The 21,820-nt window shown below is 41.6% G+C and overlaps 1 protein-coding gene across 16 annotated transcripts in view; it reads right to left on the bottom strand.

The window, feature by feature from the left end:
• BRSK2 (BR serine/threonine kinase 2) overlaps positions 1–21,820 on the bottom strand; it is a 316,315-nt gene that overhangs the window by 63,443 nt on the left and 231,052 nt on the right. For all 16 annotated transcript variants that reach the window (XM_051804062.1, XM_051804054.1, XM_051804059.1 and 13 more), the window contains exons 5-8: positions 20,964–21,080; positions 9,594–9,627; positions 8,641–8,709; positions 5,572–5,718 (exon numbers count right to left, since the gene is read on the bottom strand). In XM_051804062.1, coding sequence (XP_051660022.1) covers positions 5,572–5,718; positions 8,641–8,709; positions 9,594–9,627; positions 20,964–21,080 — 367 coding nt within the window. The remainder of the gene's footprint in view (positions 1–5,571; positions 5,719–8,640; positions 8,710–9,593; positions 9,628–20,963; positions 21,081–21,820) is intronic.

The following is a 21,820-nucleotide window of genomic DNA, read 5'->3' as shown; positions in this document are numbered from 1 at the left end:
TATAGTTCTGTGAGGATCTGCTAAGGAGTGTACTGTACCTCCTGTGCTTGGTAAACCAGCCTAAGAGATGCATATCTACTTGTTATTTCCTATACAGCACACAGAGGGTTAGAGACATTAATGATTTCAGACAACATGCAGATGATACAGCTACATGATGTCCAAGCCTCTTTCATGCTTGCTTCTCCTGCTGCATTTTCTGTCTCCATGGGTCACGGTGTTCTTGTGTGCCTGTGATATGTGGAAATGACATGCCAAAGCAGACAACAGCCCTTCACTTTCTGAGTCAGAGAGGGGGAATAAAAGAGGGTCACCAGTTCATGTCTCAGTCACAGAACCTCTGGGCTCCTTCAGAGAAGATGTCACAGAAATCCCTTCTGCTCATCCCTGTTGATCAACCTCCTTCAAGCTAACGAACCCATAGCTATTTTTCTGAAAGAGAAGCCCTGTAGTACCTTGATATACATTGGAAGGTCTATGACAGCTCTCATGGCTGCTGTTTACCTACATATCTGCCATTCAATCCACATCAAAACCATTGCTGTGAAGTATGCTGGGATATCCCAGATATGAAAAGTATTCTACAAATCCATTTTCTATGCTGATTAAAACGTAATTGCATTGAAATGTTATTACAAGTGTGCTTGCTGCTGCCAACATTTTCACTACTGTTTTAAAGGTAATTAATTAATGCTTTGTTGCTTTTCATCTGCATTAAAGTGACAGGAGGTTTATGGGAGGGCAATTGGTTTTGACAAGGAGAAGTCTGTATGCTTTTTACTATGCAGTGCAGGGGAGGGAGATACACAGTGGGAGCTAATCTCACTCCTCCTGCCTTCATTTAAACACAATGTTTAAATGCATTTAAGTGACGAAGGCATTTAATAACCCTTCCCAGAGGGTTCTTCTTGCTGTTTGCCCATGAGTTTGCCAAGTTTAATGCCATTTTATGGAAGTTGTTAAAACGCTGCTTCCTAATATCTCCTAGTCACTGCAGGCAATTGTCTCATGATGTCATCTCTGAAACAACAAAACACGCTTAGATCCACTGCACATGCACAGTCAGAGGAGAGATTGCTGCAAGCTAAAATGCTGTAATGGAAGGAGAGGGAGAATTCCTTTATCATGGTTTTACATAAAAATACTTCCAATATACATTAAACTTGTACACTGAAGAGCCCCACTCACAGGTGAAAGACCCACTGTGATACAGAGCTCTACAAGCTCATCAGAAAATGAGGTCTCCTCCCACAAGGAGCTTACGTCTGAATTCTAAGGCAGGGAACAACAGATGGAGACAGACAGGCAGATGGAAAACAAGACCGCGCTGTCTACATCCTCGGCACTGATCTCAGCAGAGTGGTTGCCAAGCTAAAAGTTCTGACCTGAAGAAAAACTTTCTCAAAAGTCTGCGGATATAAATGAGGCCTTCTGGCCTTGAACTCATGTCAAATTTCAAAATTCCCTGTCCAGAAAGGGAACAATCTCAAACCCATCTGTGCCCCAAATCAACCCACACTTCAAATGAATCTTCTTCATTCAGAAGATCCTGTAGTTTGAATTTTAAACTGACTGTGTAATGCTAAGATACAGGTTTTTCCTGACCACAGGATTCAAGCTGGTGCTGCAAACAGCACTGGCAAAACCATTATCTGTGTCAGCAGTAGCAGCTGTACTATAGCAGCCTCCAGGGACCTTGACAAGGGCAAGAATCACTATCCTACCTGCACAGTGCATGAATAGATCCTTGTCAGCCAAAACCTTACAGCCTAAATACATCAACTAGGCAATAACCTCCATTCTACAGCTTGTGAAGTGAGATAATTTAAATGATGTGATAGGCACCTTACCATAAGACCTTCTAGAAAAATGAAGAAGGAATCAGGTGAGTTGTCCCTTGTTCATTTTTGTAACATTCTTTAGATGTTGTAGTCCATCATTAACACATGTTAGACCCAACAAAAAACAAAAGTAGAGAACAGAGAGGAGATTCTGAAAATATGTGTAATTTAAGTTGGGTAATATTCAGGGACAGGTATTTCAGACTATGTGGACACCCAACATGGAAGACAAGTCATTCTACTCTAGTATAAAATGTCAGTACTAGAACAATAACAGCTTTGTCAATTCTTCAGTATCTGCTCTGATCCACCTTGCTCTAGAGACAAAGTTTTGATAATGCTCATCCATCTTTAAAAGGAAAGTAGACCAAAAGCTCCTTACTCTCTGCCCTTTGCTTTTGTGTTTCTGTAGAAGAAAACACTGGTTAAGAATGCAAATAGTTTCCACTACAGGAGCTGTAACTCTCTGCTGCAGAGACACTGAATCATTTGAAATCTCCAAGGAAAAAACCATTTGCTTTCTGAAGTGCACATAACTAAAAGAAAGCTCATCCTGCAGTACTTCAGGCACCCAGAGCACACCTTCCACAAACCTTCTCAAACTTTATTACTAGTTCACTTTTCCTTCCTGACACTATTCCTACTAGAAAGCTGTCCCAGAACCCCGCTGATATGGCTAAAATGCTGCTTCTAGTTTCTAGCCTACTTTTCTGTAAGGCCATTTGACATACATTTGGTTTTGTATCAGTATCTTCTTTAGTTTAAATAATCCTTCTCTGCCTAGTAATTACCTCTCAGGAATATGCAGATGAGTGGCACAACCTTTCTTAGACATCATCTGTGTAGGCTAGCTGAAGCCCTTTTAGGCCATGCTTTTCAGACAGGCTCACTCAAACGCTGATCACCTTAGTATTCACTCTTTGATTTCATCTTTCATGAATATGAGTGGTCAGAAATATGACCAGCAGCTAGGATCAACTTTTGCAGCTTAATGAAAGAAAAACATGGATTCTCTTATTTTAAAGCATGTTCAGTAAAACAGGCCCAGTAAATGAGAGTGGTCAAGGACGTTCCACTAACCATATTTGAAGCTATGTAATACATGGTGAGTGTGAACAATATTCCACTAAGACATAGCAAAGTCTTCTTTCCATAAATGAATCATATACAAAGAAAGGTAATGCCTATTTCTTAAGGCTGGAAAGGGCCAGCAACAATAGTTCTGAGTACCCTCCCCTCCATTAATCTTCTCAAGCTTTAACACTGAAGCGAATGATGACAGTTAAACGTGAATCCTGGTTCTGTTTTTGTTGATCATTTTAACAGATGGACTGGGGAAGGTGTGGGTGTGCTGTGAAATGGCAATTACTGCAGGGAGGGAAATGCAGTTGGATGAAAAGGAAAAGAGATACAAATAAAAAAAAAGGAACAAAGCAGAGAGGGGAAGTGAAAAATGAAAGACAAAAATTCTGGTGACCTTACATTTCACTGTATTTTCTGCTGAATTCACCAGTGAGATACTGAGCAAATGATCAGTAATGGTAACAGCTACATCTGTACTTATTGCACCCAAGCTGCAATTTTGCTCAGATCTTTGTATAAATATCAATTTGATTCAAGAAATATATTTTCCAGGAATAGAGGCTTCCAAATAAACCCATATTAATACCCTTTTTCACAGGACACAGCTAAAATATAGTTCAGATCTCTCCTCAGAATGAACTCTACATTCCCAGCTCCTGTGCAGGAAACAAAGAGCTCCCTTCTGCCTGGCAATCGAAGCAAGTAGCTCAATAACAGCACAGAGGTGTGACAGCAGCAGGGACAGCAAACTGAGAGACCCTCACATAATGAAAATAAGACTGCAGCTAATAACAAAGAGCTAACCTTTTTCCTCCCAGGTCTTGGTTCTTGAATATGTATTATTTCAAATTCTTATTCATAATTCACTGGTTAGAGCTTTCCAATAACTATCAGATCTGGCATTTTTTTCTCCCCAAGGAAGTAAGAGGTTAATTTTCATCAAGAAAAGGAGGGGGGACGGGTGTCACTCTGGGACCTTGGTTTACCTTAACTGCTTTCTCTCCTATGTGTGTACATTCTCTGATGTATTGCACAATTTAAAACATTTAGAGTCTGTCTCTGGTCTATGGAAAAACTCAGAACAATCTGAACATTTGATGATCTCCTTCCTAGCAGACTTAGTTCATCAGCACTAATATCTTTGAAAAAAAACCGACAATGACAAAACAGCAGAAAAACTGAAATGTTTACAACATGGAAAGGAAGCTAAGCTCGAGAGGGACACGGTGACATTCTTGGCCATGAAGAACAGCTGTCTCATGTCTCAGGGTATAGCCCTAACTTCTGCAGTGTTCTTTCCATGAAAGTACTTGGGAAAAAGTAATTTCTTTCTTTAAAAATCTGTTTTATGCTTAAAATTTTTCTATGCTTAAGATTTTTTTTTCAATCAGTGCTATTAATATACTGCAAATGTGATGGCTACTGGGTTTGCAAAAGTAGGGATACTAGTAACAACATGAAGAACTTTTCACCTGCGTCACCAAATACAGCATGACCTGGTTTCGTAATGAATGAAAGAAAAGCCCAGCTGTCAGGCAATACTGTAAAGAGACTTGTGAAGGGAGTTTCAGTTCACTTCTTAGCAGACAGGTGTCTGCATCCCAAAAGCACCATCACAGCTGGCACAGATTGATGCTGTTGTTAGCAATCTCAGCAGAGGCCAACCTGTGATCTGAGAGTTTATTTATAAATATTTTAGCAGACTGAAGAACCAGGAGGAGTTTTAAATTTACATTTCTTTATACATACTCCCACTCAGAATCTGTGAGCTTAGTAAATCTGTATAAAATCATCACCACGGCCTGACAATAGGATTTACAAGGGCAATGTACCCATAAAGGCAGACGCCTCCACTGACAAGCAGGCAATCTTAGTTTCCAAAATTATTTTAATTGCTAATTTTTAAAATTCCCTGAAACATTAACACAGTGTTAATGAAGGATACAATCACTACACAGTCCTCGCCCTTTCAAGGCCTCTGTTGTAGTGATGGGATGCATCCTAAATGCAAACTCAGTGCTGAACACCAGGAGCTCAACACTGTGGGCCTAACAGTGCTCAGGACCACAAGGCACAAGATGAAAGAGCAGACAGGCAGACACTTGCTCTGAAGGCTGCTAGAGGACAGTGCAGAGCAAATACAGGATAGAATACAATGAAGCTTGCACAGCATGAGGTGAGAAGCCAATACTTCTGTCAGAAATGTAAGAAAATCATACTGTTTAGTAGCAAAGCTTCAAGTAACAGTTCTAACAGCTGTGACCGTCAAACAGGTCTCTCACACTCCCAACAAACTGCTGTACCAGCCAGAAGAACCAGACAACTCAGGTGGACTCCAAAATGTGCTAAGGCGTCAGTAGCTCTGTGATGATGTTGTGAGGGATTTCTTCTAAAAGCCCAGTGCTACATATGGAAGGGAATTATGAGGCTAGAGAAAAAACACAAAGGCAATCTGTGCTCATGACTCAAAAGAGAAGGTAACTAATTTCTTCGTAAGGACTCCAACAACTCTACTCACTCTTTTGATCAGAAGGAAACTCACAGGAATGGCAGTAAATCAACAAGTTATCTTAGCTGTTCAACCATAACTGCAACAAGATGAGAAATGAAACCTTGCTCGTACCATCAGCACCAAATACTTTCTTACCGTGAGACGTTTCGAGGCATCCACTTCAATCATCCCCCGCAAAAGGTTCTGACAGTCAGGCGGGATAAAATGTGGCATGTGGAACACTCCACGTTTCACCTTCTCCAGCAGTTGCCGCAAGTTGTCATCATCGAAAGGCAGGGCACCCTGCGGGGATGTGACGGAGTGGTCAGTGGCAGAGAATTGGAGAGGGCCAAAGGAGAAAAACCACAATAAACACAGTGAGAGAATGGAAGTGAGTAAGTCAGCTTATAATGAATTATTATAGTAAGTGAAAAAAACTTCTATCTGTTGAAAATAAGTAACTTCTTAGTGCTGCTGTATTTCCTCTAACATAGGAACAAAACTGAGGACAGATTTTTTTTTATTAGACTTTAATTAGAAAATGACTACCAGTATAAAATAAAATACAAAATATGAAATTGCCTTTCCAGGCAAATTCACCAAAGATGCATGGATTCACTTAAATTCAGTTCAAGCTTTTGATCTGCTGGTATTCCTCCTGGGCATACTTTCACAGCAGCAATGTTTATCGTCTCCTTATTTTTAATCTTCCTAAGACACATTTATTGCAGACACTGAAAAGGAGGTGAACAGCTTTGGAGAGACTTTCAGCAGAGAACATGCCCTTTCTGATGGAGCATTGAAATGACACAGCTGAAAGAAACCCCAACCAACAGCAGCCTTTGGAAGCAGCAGATATTCTACCTGTTTAATATACTCCATCCAGTTCCCATGCTGTGGTCAGGTCATCAGTTCCTATTGCTTCCCTACTGTAGCTCACTTACATGAATGGCTTGAGGTTTTTTTAGCTGAAACTACATTGTGAATAGATCATCAGCTTGCCACAAAAAGCAGTAAAACACCTATCCTTGCTGCAAGGACAAAAAGGAAAAAGAGAAGTTGAAATCTTTAGGATAACTCCACTGACTGCAGCTGATACCCTTTTATAGCAAGTCTGCACCTTCCTAGATATTCTCACTTCCTTCTTTCACTGCCTAATTCTAGTAGGTGCTGAGTTTCCTTGATTTCCAGGATGGTTTGTGGGAAGCTGCAAGCTGTCAGCTGCTGCGATAATGAAGCTTTAAGTTGTCAGTTCTGGCACTGCTCTTACTACAGTGAGTAGTGCATCTGTATAAGCAATCCTGTGTCTACAGTTTAGGGAGACCAACAGCTCCATTTACAGCAGCCTCAGGAAGTCACCTGATGGCAACCACTACTGGGCACTATTTACTAGCATTTGTTCTTTCAGGTGGCCTTGCAGGGAGAGCCTCCCTGTTCTGCTGTAACCAACCTCCTGAGTTACCTACGCTTTTCCTAACCATTGCAGACTTAAAGGAAAATCAATTCTGATAGTTCAGTACTTCGGCTAACGCAATTTAAGCCACGATGAAGTCAGAAAGGATGCTTTGTGGCATTTCCTGAAGGTAACAACTACACCTTTTTTATTACTACCATCTGCTACTATATCTTGAGACTTTTTGTAGGGTTCTTCCTGACATGATTAACTGGAGAGCTCTGGGCTCTCCATCATTAACAGACTTATTTCAATCATTTTTCAGGTTCATGTGTGTATGTAGGACCAGACGAAGATACAGCAACAGAGACATGAAATCTTGACAGAGAATCCCCCTGAAAATGAAAAGCCCACTCCTACAAATCCTAACCATCTTGACACATTGTCTCTTCTGTTCTTACAAATTCAAGAAGTTATATTAAGAGCTCATTATACAGTTCTATTTTATCAGTTATGAAAGTAGCTGCTCAGTAAGAGATGACCGGGTGCTGCCTAGTGTGACAGTTAAAATTCTTCCCATGCAGCATCAAGATAAAAAATTTAAAACTTCAGAAATGTCAGTGAATTGTAATGGCTAAAAAGAAAAAAAAAGAGTAAGATTGGTTAAGGGGAATTAAAGCATCATACTGAGATTATTTCAAGGTACTTTGATTCAGGCCATTAAAAAAGAATTGGCATGTTTTTTGAAACAAAAATATTTTAAAATTTTAAAGTATTTTAAACAAAAATAATATGCAGAATCTATCTCTGATTTTACACTGTACAAATGCTTTTGTCAAAATAAAACATTTAAGTGAAGCAATTAGGTTTACTGATAAATGTAAAAGAATATCAGAATTTTACTTCAGGCTTGTTACTTTTATAATTACAGATGATCAGCTGAACTATTACAAATATAAAATGCTTAACATGCACATAAACCCTATATTCATACAGAATATCATGCCATATTCTATCTGCACATGGTATATGCTTTTATTAACATAAAATATGTTTTCTTACATTAGACTATGGAAATTGGTAACAAATGCCAAGCCTATCTGCCTTCAGCTGGACATTCAGTTGTTGTATGTTTAGGAGTATTATAACAGCACTGCAAATCAGAATAAATGGCACTGAGAATTGAAACTTTGTTCTAAAGAAGGATAAGTTACCAGATACCATATTTTGAACACTAAAAGTATTACTGAGCCAGATGGAAACTAATTTAAACTCTGTACTACTGGCTCAGTTTTATATTCTCAAGTGTACCAAATTAAAATGTATCTCACTGCGTGCATGAAACAAAGTTGTGGCACTCAAACCTTCCCTTGGAAAAACACTGCAGTTAATGTATGCATATACCTGAAACACATGTACATATACAGCAGAAAAAACAAATGCAAACCCAGCCATATTTTGATGCCGTGAAGGATGACTTATTGGACATTCTCTGTATCCTGGAGTTGTAACCCTGTACATCCTTTCCAGACAAAAAACATGCCGCAATATCACAACACAGCAAAGAGCATTTATGGAGACAAGTTTTCGATGCCTGTCTATGCTCTTCTGTGCAGGGCAGCAGCATTTCAAAGAAGCAGTGAAATACTTCTTATGCTTTTCCTTTGGGGTTGATGTAGAAATAAGAGGATAGGATGCCACTGAGAGATACAAAAATAGGGGAACTATAAAAAACCACCTGTACGTGATGTCAATAGAATTGCCCTTAAATACAGCAGCACTTTCAAATTTTTCTTTTCTTTTTAAAGGCTAGTGCAAGGAAGATGACTCACCACTAGCAACGCAAATAAAATGACTCCGCAGCTCCAGACGTCTGCTTTCCTTCCATCATATTTTTCTCCCTGTGCAGCAATGACACAGAGGTTCAAAAGACTGATCACTAGTAAATGAATTAATTATCCTTGAAGAACAAGAGAGGGGAGACTGGGAAACCCCATATTTCAATTCAGCCACCTGCTTCCCAAGGCGGCCTTCCCAACTAGGAGGACATTACACAGCCCGCTAATTGAATTTTTGTTAACGTCAGTTTACAGTCATATCTGGGATCTGTGGGAAAAGGCTCAGAAGTAGGGAGCAGGGCAGGAATGGTTGACAACTCACAAATTATCAAAGCTGACATTTTAACAGTGTCAGAGGTGCATTAAGGACATCAAGAAGGTGTTTTTCTCTTCCCTGGTTCTTCAGGGAGTTTGTCACCAGCCACATTATTTGTGAACTCATAGTATTGTCTGGACAGTCTCTTCTGTATGCTTCCTGCTTGACTTTACATTAAAGACAAGCTTAAGAGGAGGGCAATCTTGGCCACTGAAATCTTAGATACTTATTTTCAGAGGACAAAGGGAGAGCAGAGGGAAAGAACAGTTTGTATTGTTTAGTGGAAACCAACATCACTGACAGTCAACCCCGGCTCTTCTACTGAAATGACAGCTACATAAGAGACAGGAAAGCAGAGGGGACTACATCCCTTGGGTTGAAAGATCAAATTAAAGGAGGCTCCTGCATTTCTGTCTGATCACACAGTACAAAGGGTACTGTGAGAATAACACACAATTATTTCCCTCATACAGTTAATGTGGCTTGATTCAGGGATGAGCCTTACGCTCCTTGTGTCCTTCCAGTGTCATCTGCCTTGGATAGGTTTCTTGTATAGAGGGTCTATCTGCATACCTGCAATGAGTGACACTTCAAAAAATATATTTATAAACACTAATGTTAACCAACTTACCCGGATGACTTCAGGACAAGCATAATGTGGTGATCTGAAATACAAAATACAGTCAAATGAGTATGGTATTTATGGTCATGTGCATTTCCATTTTGTTTAGCATTTTGTTTGGCTTGCTTGTACAGAATACAAGTATGCAAACAAGCATGTTTTCCTTACCTCAACAAGAACACATTTCTAACAAACTCAGAAAATGGTCAAGAACTAGCATAATTTAAAATTCTGTGGCCCTACTATGAATTTCTTTTCATTGAGGAATGATGAGAAGACCAAGCATATTCTGTAACTATATAGAATTCCAGCCCTCTAATCCCACTCTTTAACTTGGCCTTGTATCTAATTAGAAGGAAGGCTCATGCTGCACAGTCTTTAATAGGAAAAAAGACAGAACAGTATTTTCAGACCAAACAGATGCATTTCTAAACCATGTCTGGTACCTCTTCTTCTAAGATGACTCTCAGTTACTCCAGTGGTCACAAAAGCTGCCAGTACATGATTTCAACATCTTTTATTTTTTTTTGTCTTTTAGAGAACTAAAAAGGATGGACAGTAGCACTATTACCCAGTGAGTTAATATATTCTTTTCACATCCTTCTAGCCATATATCTCTGGTTTGATTCCTGGCTGAGAAGAGTTAATTACTTCAACTTGCCAGGTAATAATTTTAATTCTTGAAGATTATAGCCATGGCTATTTATTTTATAGCCTTCATTAAAGTAACTTGACAAGTAAAAGGGATGCAAACTGTCTGAAACCTGTGTGCAAATCATGCTATTGTTTATACTGACACCTCCCAGCAGCCCCTGAGCCCATCTTCATTTGTGCATGTGTTTCTTGTGACAAATGCAATCATGGCTAGGCAATACCTGTCTCACAAAGTAATAAGAAAAACAGAAGCACAGCGAGGTTAGTTTTGTGCTAAGATGCTGTATTAATGCCCAGTGAGACAGCCCATTAATTGAATTTCCATACACACTACACTTAACCTTTGGCAAAATATCATCCCATGGGCATGGAATGCCCTGATTTGGTATCACAGCTTTTGGCAGAGCATGACAATAAACTCAGGATACACTTGGGACTGCAGCTACCTTGACAGCAAAGTTTATGTGAGGAGAGAGAAAAGCAGTTGATCCCTCACAAACTTTAGGAAAGATGGAATTCAGAAGTTTAATACTATATTTAATACACCCCTCTTTCCCCAGCCCCCAGGTCCCCATTTAAGAGGTGGGGTATTCACAGGTATTCTAACCAGGCCTGTCTGCTCAGTAGTGTCTTAGTTTAGACTACATTTTAAAAACCTTGGTTTGAGAGTCAAAATAGACAATGAAAACTGGAGCTTTCCCTCAGAGAGCTGGCTAGAGTCAGTCACTGTGAGACCAGAAAGAATGGACTTGTATCTAGTGGGTAGGACAGACTACCCGGGCTGTCTTGGTAATCTTGGTAATTCTGTCACAGACAACCATGTGGACAAGGTTACTTAACATTTTTAAAAGCTGCAGCTGGCCACAGTTTGAAAAAGGTGACCAGAACCTGACATTGAGTCTACTCTTCTGACTAAAGCAAGAGCAATGCCACCACAGCTTTCACACCTCACATGTGTTTCTATGAATTCACTGAGATTTGTGTGAGGCTTTAGCTGTTTGGGGCAAAAACTTCCATAGTAACAAAGACTGTGGTGGCAACAATAATGAAATAAAGCTAAAGCAGTCAGTAATTATAATAAAATCGTTGCTTCTTGACTAAGCAGGGGCTGATTTGGGAGATTTGCAGCATATTGTTGGTCACTGCAAGAGAGAAAGTGAGGCCAGAGTGAGACTCTGAATTGCTTAATATTATGTACATTTCCCAAACCCCCAAAATATATTGTTTCCTGTGAGTTTGCTTCTTTATAGCAAACTTATAGCTGCACTATACCTGTTCTTTTCAATACCCCAAAGTCTTCATCACAGGCACATCCCCAATACCAATCTGCCCTGAGTTGTCAATCCCATGCTCCGCCCCAGTTATGGAACCTCCCCTTACCCATACCCTATATAAGTCCCTGTTTTCCCCTAATAAAGTGGCATTGCACCCTTGACCTTCAACCGAGTCCGAACCCTTTTGTGTGGTGCTGCATCCCTATCCCTTTTACCCTCGGGCCACGGCAAACACCCTTGAAAAGAAGAATGTAAATGTTGTGAAAGATGGGTACATATGTATTTATGTGTCCCACTAGGAAAATGCCCTTGAAGCACTCACCTTCCTGAGGTCTGCTTAAGTGCAGTGGAATCTGCCATGTATCTTAAAAGACACCACTAAAATTCTGCAAAAATTAGGGGACTGGGTGGAGAAAATGTTACAATAAATTCTTTGAAGAAGTTGGATTGATTCGATCATTCAACAACTGCACTGCAACTGCCCAGAGAGCACAGGTTTCTGGCATCACCGTTCTGAATTCTCGCCAGCACACACCAGCTAGATATCTGAGCATTATCTTGGCTAACAGCTTTAAAAGGGTTCCTCCAGTCAGCCAGAATCCATAAAAAACTAATTTCCATGCTACCAATCACAGAGAACTTCAACTGCTGTAAAGACAAAACTCAAATTTAATCAAAAATCTATTTATCTTTCTACAGAGTCATGAATATTTCTTTGGCTCTTATTACTAATTATTCAATATAGATGTGTCAAGAGCAACATTCCCTGCCTCTTCCCCTAGGCCACCTCCTCATCATTCTGCTACATCTCTGTGCAGCAAAAGCCACAATCTGCCCTTGATAGCAAATAAGTATATTGCTCAGCAAGATCAAGAAACAGTTGCTGCCTGCGGGTACTGCTGCAAAAAAAAGCAGCGATGTTGGCAGTGTTTATTACCAGGGTGATGTGGATTTTCCAAGGCTAGTCGGCCTGGGGCAGGAAGGGCTCTCTGAATGGTCATTCACAGCTGTGACTCCAGGACACAGTAATCTTAAGAATCTTGGGGGACCTTAGCAAAGCATTTACATGGGATTTAAACCAGAGTGCAACGGTGAAATCCAGGACAGCTCTGGCCAGTTAAGTCAGGCATTCAGAAACAGATGTATATATCGTTGATGTATCTATCCTGAATTTCATCTGAGAAACTAGAAAAGTAGTTCTTGATCTGTGCACATCAAGATATTGTGCAGCTACAGTAGATTTGAGACAACCAGGGCCATATCTTCAGTGCAGATGTGATGTGCCCGTGACTTACAGGTCTCATGTAGGTAAGAGAGCCCTGCACTGTGCACACAAAAATCTACTGCGCCCACACAAATCAACTGTGCACATTAAGGTTTATCTGGGAATACACAGTAACTGCTTTGCCAGAGAAGCAGTTGACTGATCAAGAAGGACAGAGAAAAGCTGCATGATCCTACTCCACAGCGTGACAAATCTTGTGTTACACTGCCTGATAGGTTCCTAAGTCCCATAAAAGATGTCCCATCAAAGGACCCAGGCTTCAGTCCTTTGATCCCACACCTTAAGATGGTACTATTTGGGGAAGGAGAAAAGCTTTGCATGCCATTCTTTAGGCCTCACAGATATAGGCAGAGCTTCTGCAGAGGGAGGAACAAGAAGAAGTCTCCTTTCCTCTGTTTTTCTTATGCATGAAGTTACCTTGATACAGGAGGTTGTACAGTTGCACTGAAGTCCTCCCCCATCTAGCTGTTTTTGCTGTTGCTCAATGCTGGATTCCTTCTTTCCCCCTGTTAATCATCATCTCCAAGCTGGCTTTCAGAGGCAGAATTTACCACTAGAGCAAAAGGCTGCCTGTGCCTTCCCCCATGCTGAGTAGCAAAGGGTTGAGATGAAGGGGAACACCAGAGGAGTAGCAATATAGATAAAGGGAATTCAGGAGTAGGACACTGGCATTCCAAGAAGAGAAAGCGACAGCCATAGATTCCACAGAAGAGAAAGATGGAGAGACTGACAAAACAGTTCCAGTAGCAGGGGGTAGTTAAGGCTGCGGTGAAGGCAGTAGCTGTAGGTAAGGCTGTAATTAAGGTAGTTAAGGCTGAGTGCTATTTTCCCATTAAAGCTTCAACTCAGTCATTTAGCTTTACATTAGAAAACTCAGCATCTAGCCCTCAGCCTTTTTACAGCTGTTTACTCCCCAAGTGCAATTACATTTTGGGGAATCTGCAAATCAGTTCATTAATTAATGCATCAGTTCAAATTATTAAGACTTGGAACCTTTAAGAGATTGTAATTTAAAAAATCAACCAGACCTTTGCATTAAAAGGGCATAAAGATCACAAAGTTAAGTATCCAAAAGTTAAGAACTGCTGAAATAAAGGTTGAAGAGGTTATACTGTACTCTGCATGTAAGTCAGGTGGATGTTTTGTTGTGCCCAATGCCTCTGTTTTACTTCTGGACAAAGCTAGAAATGTGAGGGAACAAGGACAAGCTTGCAAGAATTGCAGCTGATTGACATACTGGAGAATCAAACTCTGTCCCTGCCACAGAGTCCTTCTGTGAAAGAAAATGAACAGGTGCCTTAAACTGAGATGTTCACAGGTAATTATGAGTTGCAGGTTCCCCACTTTTCAGAATCACAGTGCTACACATCTGAAGTTTGATTTACAGTATTTATAAGCACGTGGAGCAGCAGCTACAGTCAGTAGGTGCTCTGATCTCCAAGTAAAGGACTGTTATCAAGCACCAAGTATTCTGAGATACTGGGCCGCAGAGTATCCAACTGTACACTCAAAACTGGTTGACGATTTGAGTTTCATTTTGAAGAATCATGTGCCCTCATATAAATAGAGATAACCAGATCTATGTGGCAAACATAATATGAAAACAGTACAATTAATATTTGCAAACCGAAGACACTGTGATGAAATCCTACTTAGCATTCATAGCAAGGCTTGAATACAGTGAGCAGAAGTTATACATGGATCCATAAATGAATGATGAGGAAAACCCAAACATTAGACAGCTGTTTACTCAAGAAAACATACCATCCAATCATCAAATGAGGCAAAGACTTGTTGGAAAAAGCCTATACAAACTTGTAATTAATGGGTATATCCTAATATGCACTGGTTAAAGTTAATGTTATACTGCCAGCTGAAGAAAAGCACATATTAAATTTTCAGGGATTGATTTTGAAGACTTAAATCTCTTTTAACACACCTTGGGATATATTATAGGTGAGGCTGGTACCAATAATTACTAATCAGGTTGTCTGATATTTCCCTTGGTAATCCTCATTTTCAATTCCTTACCATTTACTATCAATTTAACAACAATTTTCCTTGTTTTACATCTGTCTCAGACTGGTTTCATGTTTCTGTGTACCTGCATGTTATGTATGGGCTGAAGCATTTCCACTATCAAATTTAAATTAAACGTTTTCTTCACATAAAAAAAATAAATTCTAGTATCCTTGACTGCAAAGGGAAAATTTGAGTAATTATTTGCATTCTCTAGAAAAATTTATTCAAACTGCCTCAAGAAAACTGAAGTTGGCATTTACTAGCAGAAATGCTCTAGAGGATCAGAGAGGATCAGGATCAAAATTCTACCTGTACTGGTAACACTTCACAGAATATTTTTTTTATCTGAAACTGATACTGTGAGCTGCTCTGGCTGGGCTTATCACAAGGTACCGAACTTTAAAACAAACTGAGTGCAAAACTAGCAAAGTAGATCTAGAACTCACAGCAACTGAATGGAACAACCAGGTAAGGGAAGCTAGAGCTGGAATCTAGTGAAAAAGAGAAAAAGAGCACAATATGGAGTAGAAATGACTGGGAGAAGTCAGCAAGACTAGAGTACAAATCAAGAAAGAGATGGGAATGGAGTGCTGAGTATGCAAGCTCTTGATGAGATGGGGTAAAAAGGTACTAATTCTGGCGATTCCAAATTCAAGAGCTTAAATTTGCAACCCTACCAATAACTGGATGTAGGACACTTTCATATGTTTTAGACATATGTACATGTTTATTATAAGGGGTAACTTGTCATTAAAATCAGAAATGGTGCTTGGACACTGAGGTGTGCTGCTCCCCTGAATTATCTGCTCACCACAGGTGCGCTGATACACCAAATACAGATGTGAGAGAACCAGGAGCTAGATGATCTCTGCTAGCATTTCTAACAAACACACAGTGCATTGGTTGTTACAAATACCATGAGCTCAAAAAGAGACAGTAATCAGTCCTAATGAGTATACGTGGGGTTGTTTTTGATAGATTCAGGCAATCTATGGGTCAGCAAAGTGTTGCCAGGAATTGCTAGGGAGAGCTGAGAGCAGAAGAATTGACTATGCTGCAGTTGGAAGTTGCTGTTCTCCTCTATTATGCCACCAGCAGCCGCAAGGCTTTCCTCTCACTCACAATAAAATCATAGTCAGCATCGCTCTTCCCACATGCACTTGGCTCTCTGAATCAGGCCGAGGTTTTCTTTGGAGACATCAGATAGATGGGAGAACTGTTGTACACAGTCAGCTAACTGGGGGGCTGCCAACAGTGGTGTCAGCCTGACTGCCTCTGCAGAGGTCGGGTCTGGTGCTGGGGTGAGCTACCTTTACAAGCCAGCTCTGTCCTAGCTCTTGGTTGAGACAGAGAGACTGGGACACAGGCAGTACAGAGACCAGCACTGCTGCGGGTTCTCTGTCACCCAGCGGCTTTCACCCATCTCCATCCAGTAGCGTTTTGAAGCTGTAAAGAGTGGAATTAAGAGATGGCAAAAACTTACTTTGCTAGGCTTCTGTAAATGGTGAACTAGGAAGGATCTTTACAAACTCCAAGGAATTGTAGTGCAACAGTGTCCTCCTTCAATCCTTCATTTTAGCCATAAGCCCTCAGTTCAAAAAAACGGAACATCATCTAGGGAATGCACCAACCCTTCCTACTTTTCCAAGACTCCTACAGAAATCACCACATTTTATGTTCAGAGCAACTTAGTCACTTCAGTGATTTGCTAAAAGGGAGAACTGAAGCAGGGAAAGGCAATGCATCTTGTCCTAGACTGTGAATGCCTTCAGCAGAAACAGAAATCAAGCTCAAATAACCTGGGTCTCAATCCTGAGGTTTAACCATAAAGCACTCACTCTTCTTGCCTAGTGACAATTCAGGGTGGATTGGACAACCTCTACTACTCCGAAACACTACGAGGCAGCACATCAGAAGAATTGCTGTGAAAGAGGCAGGGGAGTCTCTGCATGCCACTGCCTGAATGGGTAAAGAGGGAGAAGAGCTGAAGAGATCTATAATAATAGAAGCAGCAGCCTATCACATCTTTCTCTTCCTTCATTGTCTGCTGTTAGCTGACAGGCCTTCCCTGCTCCTGAAGGAATGCAGAGACTCACTTTGTTATTTTAGCATTTCAAGAACCATCTCTCCATAAGACTGCCTTGCTGTGCAATTTCTGCCATAAGCAGAATAAGTCCTGCAGACCCTACACACATCTCCCTTTCCCCTTGAGGGTCGAAATTTGAAACGATGGCTTATTCCTTTGTGCTGTGTATATGCAAGATTTTCTCAATATACATTTCCAGCAATGGGGATTCATTACAATCAAGGCCCAATGAGCTGTCCATTAAGTGAGAAATTATGTCAATGAAACAGCAAGTCCATCCTTACCTCTCTCTCCTATACAAACACAACTGGATTGAACTATTATGGTTTTCTCCAGGTCGTCATCAGTGCTACAGAAAACCATGTAGACCTAAGGACTAACTCCCAGAAAACAGTGACTCTGAGGTATGCAATACATCATACTTCAGGCTACATGAGGCTACTCTTCATGAGGCCAGTCAAGGCTCTGTGGTGACCTGAAGACTACCCAAACTTTAGACTAAACTTAGCAGTTCACTCACGACAGCAAAGAATTTTTGACTGCTGTCTAATCACTCTGCTGAACTGACAAAGTTAGCTGTACCACACGGCTCAACCCCATCTGAGCCTCCCACTCTGACTGACAGAAATACCTGGAGACTCCTTGCATGACTTTCAATGGAAACGTTACAGTTTCATCTCATTATCAATGTTCACAGTACAGATAAAGCCATTCTCCAAATTAACTTCTGGGTGCATGGAGCTCATTACAGCTCAGTATCTCAGCCATGTTTCAGTCTATTTTGTTCCTTTTCATGCTGGCTGAAAGCACCAACTACAAGGGTAGGTAAAACTGTTGCCTTGAAAATCTCTAAGGTTGGTTACTGTGTGTGCTCCAAGGGAAAGGGAGTCATAACTGGATTACCTTTCTCTGTGAACAGTGTGGCATTTTTTTATATATTCCTTCCTTCCTTCCTCCCTCCCTTCACCCCCCAAACCAGAGAGATCACAAGACACCAGTATCAGCCATGCTGGGCTCCATGCCAGGAGAATTAATGAAGTGGTGTAATAGCTCACACGGAGGCCTAGTGATTGGCAACACACTTAAAATGCATCTGCAAGGCAGGAGATCATAGCATTGCTGCTGTGTTCTGTTTATTACAGGCACATCTCTTCCGTTCCATTGATTTCTTTATTAGCTTATTTTAAGGCCACAATGTGGGGGCTGGATCTGCTTGAAGCATGGAGGTTTGAATTCCAGCACAGCTTATGGGAAGGAAGTCTCCCTTTGAGACTCCAGATCTGGATGACAGAGCTTGGTGCTAAAAAGAACAGGAACCCTACCGAGAGGTTCCCAAGGAGTTTGAAAAATCCTACAGGGCAACTGAGACTGGGTTGGGAAAGGGAACAATTTTATCTAAAGAGGATAGAGGCTTTGTCGTAACTGCAGGGAGGACTTCATTCCAGAGCCCCATCTAACCTGATCTTTAATATTTCCATGGACAGGGCACCCACCACCACTCTGGGAAACCTGTTTCAGTATTTTACAACCCTCAATGAAAAAAAACTTCTTCCTTATATCTAATCTGTAGTGACACTCTTGTAGTTCAAAACCTTCATCCTATCACAATAGGTCCTGCTAAAAAGCCTGTCCCCATCTTTTTTATAGGACAGCTCCCTTCCAGTACTGAAAGGTGGCAACAAGGTCTCCCTGGAGCCTTCTCTTCTCCAGGCTGAACAATCCCAACTCTCTCAGTCTGTCCTCATAGGAGAAGTGTTACAGTCCTTCAATCATCTTTGTGGCCTCCTCTGGAGCTGTTCTAACAGGTTGACATCCTTCTTGTGCTGAGGACCCTGCAAAGCTGGATCCAGTGCTCCAGGTGGGGTCCCACCAGTGCAGAGTAGAGGGGTAGCATCACCTCCCTTGACCTGCTGGCTATGATTCTTTTGATGCAGCCCAGGGCAGGGTTGGCTTTCTGGGCTGCAAGTGCACTTCGCTGGGTCATGTCCAGCCTTTCATCCGTCAGTACCCCCAAGTCCTTCTCAGCAGGACTGCTCTGAATTCCTTCATCTCTCAGCCTGTATTGAAGATACTGGGTGTTTCCCTGATCCAGGTGTGGGACATTGTGAGCCTTGCCATCACAGCTCCTTGTTTTTCATCTGTGTTGCTAGGAGCTCAAATCTTGATTAAACATGGACAGGAGAAAATGGGTGGGTCCCAGTATACTCATCAACCAGCATTCTATCATACCATGAACTTCATATAATTTTGCTATCCATTATTCATGACTTGGAAAGCAGGGCCATATGGCCTAGGACTGAGAGGCAGTGGCTGAGCTGTAGAGGGAACCCCAATGGTTCCATGTCTACTCCAAACTGCCTTGGCCTAGAGCACGGACTGAAAAAGCATGGACTGTAATCAGCTGAGGATAGGGCTGAACTCATCAGATTCAGACTACCGAGGGCCAAAAAGAGTAACAGAATCATAGAATCAGCCAGGTAGGAAAGGACCTCTGAGATCATCAAGTCCAACCCTTAATCCACTACCACCATGGTTACTAGACCATGGCACTAAGTGCCACATCCAGTCTCATCTGAAAAACCTCCAGGGATGGAGGATCCACCACTTCCCTGGGCAGCCCATTCCAGTGCCTGATTACTCTCACTGTAAAGAATTTCTTCCTAATATCCAACCTAAACCTCCCCTGGCAGAACTTAAGACCATGCCCTCTTGTCTTACTGATAGTTGCCTGGGAGAAGAGACCAACCCCTACCTGACTACAACCTCCTTTCAGAGAGTTGTAGAGAGTGATGAGGTCTTCCCTGAGCCTCCTCTTCTCCAGGCTAAACAGCCCCAGCTCCCTCAGCCTCTCATCATAAGACTTTGCTCGAGTCCCTTCACCAGCCTCGTTGCTCTTCTCTGGACCTGCTCCAGCACCTCAACATCTTTCCTGAACTGAGGGGCCCAGAACTGGACACAGTACTCAAGGTGTGGCCTCACCAGTACTGAGTACAGGGGAAGAATCACTTCCCTGGTCCTGCTGGCCACACTGTTCCTGATACAGGCCAGGATGCCATTGGCCTTCTTGGCCACCTGGGCACACTGCTGGCTCATGTTCAGCTTCCTGTCAATAGTCAGTTTTGTATGGCAGGAAGTGGAAATCTGCTGGTACTGTCTAGTTGCTGAGCTTGCTGTTATAACAAATTCAGACACAGCTAAAAGCTGACATAGTGGTGCCAGGCTGCAGCAGCTCGATGCAGGTGCTGCCCTTGCTACAGTTCATTGCTTCAGCCCCTGCACAGACAACAGGACACCATGCCACAGCACTGGGAGGGGGTGGGACACAGTCCAGTGGTGCCCCTAGGGACAATGGTGATGAGAGGGCCTTCCCCTGAAGAGCATGTCCTGTCCCTAGCCAGGCACTCGGGCTTTGCTCAGCTGTCGGGGCTTACTGCCAGCTCCCTTGGAAAGTCCTACAAAGCTCTTGCTGGCAACTGAATTGCCACGGAAATGTCTTTAGATTGCCCCTACAATATTCCTCCAAGCAGTCTCCTTTGTATGTTTATTCATACCCTGCTTGTAATTGCAAAGGACCCTGCTTCCTCCCCCTCAGTCCTGCATGTCAGCTGAAACAAAGCAGTGTGGAGCATGAACAGGAAGAGTTGCATGCAAGCAGTCAGTCTAATCAGGACACGCAAGTTCCATTTAAGAACCTCTAGACTAATTTATTTTTTCACTCCCTAATATTTTCAAAGCCTCTTCTTACAATAGTAAGTTATCAAAAACTACATGGTCAGTAAATGCAAACATATATCAGCACATGCAGATGAATCCAAACCTGAAAGCCTTAATTTTTATATCCATATATGACACCTACAGTGGCCTGCTTTTCACTGTACAGCACTTAAGCCTCCTTCTTTTAGCTATCTGATACACTACATGCATATATAAACTTATTATCTTGCTGGGAAATACCAATGTAGTGCGTAGGTCTGCAGGTCTTTAGTGACCCTTACTATAGACAACTTCTGTGTCTGGAATCTGTCACTCATTTTTGCAATATGCTTTGAGACACTCACCCACAACTGGTTTCTAACAAGCTGTCCCCAACCTGCAGCGATGCCATCCCGAAGTCTGCTATCCGAATATTGTTCTTTTCATCCAGCAGTAGGTTTTCTGGTTTTAAGTCCCTGTGGCTGTAAAGAGAGGATCAGAATGTGAGTTAAATTATCCACAACAGCTTTCCCACTCTGAAACTTGTTTTTTATCCAGAATAGCATCCAACCTGTTATATTTTAGTTGATTTAATTTTATTTCTGGTTCCAAGAGAACACACATATTCAAGATCCAATCTTTGCAGTATTCTAGACTGTATCCCAGATGCCCACTCCTGATGAATGCAATGCCTGCAGTGCCCTGACAGGAAATGAACATCTTCAACTTCCAGTGATACCAACATAGTATGAGGGAGAAATCGAGGGAAATAGGTGGGAGGAGAATTCCAGCTTGGATTTAGGGCTGATATACTCTGTAATATGCCAGCTCTTTAAGGTAGGAGGCAACACTATCAATATATTCTGTCAACAACATGAAACAAAATGTGTGATATCTAGAGAAAAAACATTATTGATGTAAATGCTACTGCAAAAAGCCCTTATTGGGAGTTGTTTGCATAGGCATATGGCTTTGAAATAATTTTGGGTAATTAGTTTTGATGGAGAACCCCCTTCAACACAGCACTGCTTATAACTGAGGGTGTCAGTGGTGGGAAGGAAAAGAGAGGATTCCCTCCCTTCCATCAAAGCTCCATTCTCTTATTATTTGGCAACACGAGAAGAGTCAGGCAGCCACAGTCTTCAGGATGGCTCTAAATCACAAGTATCATATATTGACTAATTTATTAATCTCCATTAGTCACAGTCAACACCACTGTGCT

Source organism: Manacus candei, unplaced genomic scaffold (assembly GCF_025592945.1).
Source record: "Manacus candei isolate 608988 ecotype Guabito, Panama unplaced genomic scaffold, ASM2559294v1 h1tg000060l, whole genome shotgun sequence".
Taxonomy (NCBI): Eukaryota; Metazoa; Chordata; class Aves; order Passeriformes; family Pipridae; genus Manacus; species Manacus candei.
The sequence above is the reverse complement of the archived record's forward strand: the minus strand, read 5'-3'. Positions and strand labels throughout refer to the sequence as shown.